The sequence below is a fragment of the Brassica oleracea genome, chromosome C7 (genome assembly GCF_000695525.1).
Source record: "Brassica oleracea var. oleracea cultivar TO1000 chromosome C7, BOL, whole genome shotgun sequence".
NCBI lineage: Eukaryota > Viridiplantae > Streptophyta > Magnoliopsida > Brassicales > Brassicaceae > Brassica > Brassica oleracea.
Genome location: NC_027754.1, coordinates 13,791,040 through 13,794,304, shown reverse-complemented (window position 1 = coordinate 13,794,304; position 3,265 = coordinate 13,791,040). Strand labels below are relative to the sequence as shown.

The 3,265-nt window shown below is 36.6% G+C and overlaps 1 protein-coding gene across 1 annotated transcript; it reads right to left on the bottom strand.

Annotated features, from left to right (window-relative positions):
- Positions 1-1,816: 1,816 nt before the first annotated feature.
- On the bottom strand, positions 1,817-2,977 carry LOC106302633 (uncharacterized mitochondrial protein AtMg00810-like). Its single transcript, XM_013739099.1, has one exon. It carries the CDS (start codon positions 2,975-2,977, stop codon positions 1,817-1,819), a length of 1,161 nt encoding a protein of 386 aa, XP_013594553.1.
- Between the last annotated feature and the right edge of the window lie 288 nt (positions 2,978-3,265).

Sequence of the window (3,265 nt, the reverse complement as noted above, 5' to 3'; positions counted from 1 at the left end):
ATTTCTCGTCAACCGCTCTGATACCAATTGTTGGGATTGTTAAACCCATGTCTAACTCTATATTATCTGATTAGTACGATATTGTCCACTTTGGGCCTTCGAGGCAAGCCCACATGAATTTACTTTTGGTTTCCTTCCCAAAAGGTCTCGTACTATTAGAGTTGTACATCTCTTTATATATTAGACTCTCTTTGTATAATTCTCCGATGTGGGATTTAGTTTGTTATATCACGTTACTTCTTTGCATGTATGTGATAAAATGCTTTTTTTGTCCACTACCTTTGAACTTTGGAATAAAAATATCCGCTTGCTTGTTCTATTTGCTAGCATGTGCCATTCTAATTAAATACTGTGCATGCATGTTTATGAAACCCTTTTTGTGGTAAACATGAAACCCTTAGTTTCTACAAAATAATTCCCTAAAGAACGTGTTTATTGTTAAAGGTAATCCCTTTTTCTGGTAAACGAGAAAGGTAATCCTTCACTAAACATTTAACTACATATAATTCCTGAAAACATACTGGTCCATTATTTATTTGAAATGGAGAGTTGGTGATTTTGTTTTGTGGGCACAATTCAATGTGTAGTGTCAAGGGCACAGTCGATGTCGTTCCGGGGATATTTCATGTTTTGTTAGAAGTTCGAACATATTGGTTGATATATAAAATCATTGGACTTTTTCTTGAGTTGTTTTTTTTTTCCTATGCGCTCTTGACTTTTTACGTATTTTTATGCTTTTTAGCAGATATTTTAGAATACACATAACAAGTGTTCTACAAAAAAAACAAGTGACACGTTATAGACGACAACAAATTAAAAACACATAACAAGTTGTTGTGTGAGTATATATAAACTATTAAGTATCAGTGGAAAATTTCTAAAACACATGGTTGAAGTATCTTTAATATAACTTCATCTCATTATCCTAATTTCCAATACATCTGAATCCATATTTATACTTATTAAGATAGTCCTTAGTAAATAATTTTCTAATAAATATGTCATAAAACATATAATCAAATTGTTTTAAGACTTTTCCTCCCACAACGTTTGTTTTAAGTATAATATTAACAAGTGTTAAAAAGGTATAATATTAACAATGAAATAGATTTGTTGCATCAATCACTTTTATGAAATATATATTCTCTAGAATATGTGTACATGTAGCTCCTCCAAACAAACAATTTGTTTATTGTACAAAGTTTTTGGCATAGTTCCAATGATCCAATTATGGATATATTTGGAGTGAAATCATGCGGATGGCTGAAGAACGCTTCCATTTCTATCTTAGTGCTAATGGTTATCGGAACTTCAAATATACACATTAATATGGGGATTTGTTTTTGGATCACGTGTGAGACATTGATTTGTCTCTCACTTTAAAGTGCTTACCAGTAAAGTTCAGAAAAAGTGCTAACCAGTTATATTAATGCTAAACTTGCTAAAGAGCCATTGGCGTGTTAAAAAGGCAATAAACCAGATAATACCAAAATAGGTTGTCACCGTTTTTGACATTTCGGGCTTGAGGACAGTTTAGAAATCAACATTTTGAATATAACTCATAAAGTTTGAAATGAAAATACATGAAAGTGATAGTATACCTATATTCCAAACTTTTTGTACACGCTAGGTTAAACCTATAGAGAGATTATGAATGGATGATCTTATTCACGTTGTGCGTAGAGTATTTATACATCTTCTCTAACTTATAGATCAACATAGATCTTAGAGATAATCATAGATCTTTATATAGTTAGATCTTTACAAGATAAAGACTAATATTAATGATAAGCCTTATCCATACTAACATGCCCCCTCAAGATGGACGTCGCTTGCAAAGTTCAATCTTGGATGTTAGTGTTTCGAATCGTGAGCGTGCCAATGGTTTGGTGAGAGCATCAGCAAGCTGATCCACAGAGCTTATGTGAGTTACCCGAAGTTTCTTAGCTTGTACTTGTTGGCGAACAAAGTGATAGTCCAGCGCAAGGTGCTTCATTCTTGAATGAAAAACTGGATTTGCTGATAAATATGTTGCTCCAATGTTATCACAGTACAGAACTGGAGTGTCAGTGGACTTGATTCCTAGTTCAGACATAACAGATTGAACCCACATTAGTTCTGCCGCAGCTTCAGTTAGAGCACGATACTCAGCCTCTGTAGAAGATCTGGCCACACCACCCTGTTTCTTAGCTGACCACGAGATCGGTTGTCTCCCAAGGTACACAATGTATGCACCAGTCGAGTTGTAGTCATCATGATCTCCAGCCCAGTCAGCGTCAGAGTATGCATGAAGATTGAATGGTGTGTTAGCTGAGAAGAAGATTCCCTTGTCAGCAGTGCCAGCAAGATACCGAAGCACTCTTTTAGCTGCCTCCCAGTGTGTAGATGTTGGTTGATGCATGAACTGAGAAAGGCGGTTTACAGGAAATGCAATATCAGGCCTCGTGAGACCTAAGTATTGAAGACTACCAACAATGACTCTGTATTCAGATGGATCAGACAAGAGATCACCAGAGTTCAAGGTTAGCACTTGAGTTGAAGACATTGGCGTGGCAACAGGTTTTGCATCAGCCATTTTTGCTCTCCTGAGAAGATCCGTGATGTATTTAGTCTGAGTGAGATGAAGTCCTTTTTCCGTTCTTGTAGCTTCCATACCAAGAAAGTAAGACAGTTCACCAAGTTCTTTCAACGAAAATTTACCAGCAAGTTTAGTGGTGACTTTCCGAAGTTCTTGAGCGTGAGAACCTGTGATGACAATGTCATCAACATAAATTAAGATGTAGATGAATGAAGAACCTGTTTGTAGAATGAACAGAGAAGCATCCGCAAGTGAATTTTTAAATCCAATGCTGATCAGAAAGTCTTTGAGGGCTTGGTACCAAGCTCTTGGAGCTTGTTTCAATCCATACACAGCCTTTTTAAGTTTCCAGACATGATTTGGTTTGTCTTTATCAATCATTCCAGGAGGCTGTAGCATATATACTTCCTCATCTAAAGAACCTTGTAAAAAGGCATTATTTACGTCAAGCTGTAGAAGAGGCCATCCATGAGCAACTGCTGTTGCCAGACAAGACGAATTGTAGCATGTTTGACCACAGGACTGTATGTTTCATAGAAATCAATGCCTGGACGCTGATGGTTACCCTTGGCAACGAGACGAGACTTGTAGCAACGAACCGTACCATCTGGATTTCTCTTAATACGAAACAGCCACATGTTCCCAACTATGTTCTTTGCTTGTGATCGATCCACTAGTTCACAGGTG

Bases quoted from the DNA above. Each gene is read 5' to 3' on its own strand.
- LOC106302633 (XM_013739099.1), bottom strand. From the start codon at position 2,977: ATGCTACAGCCTCCTGGAATGATTGATAAAGACAAACCAAATCATGTC.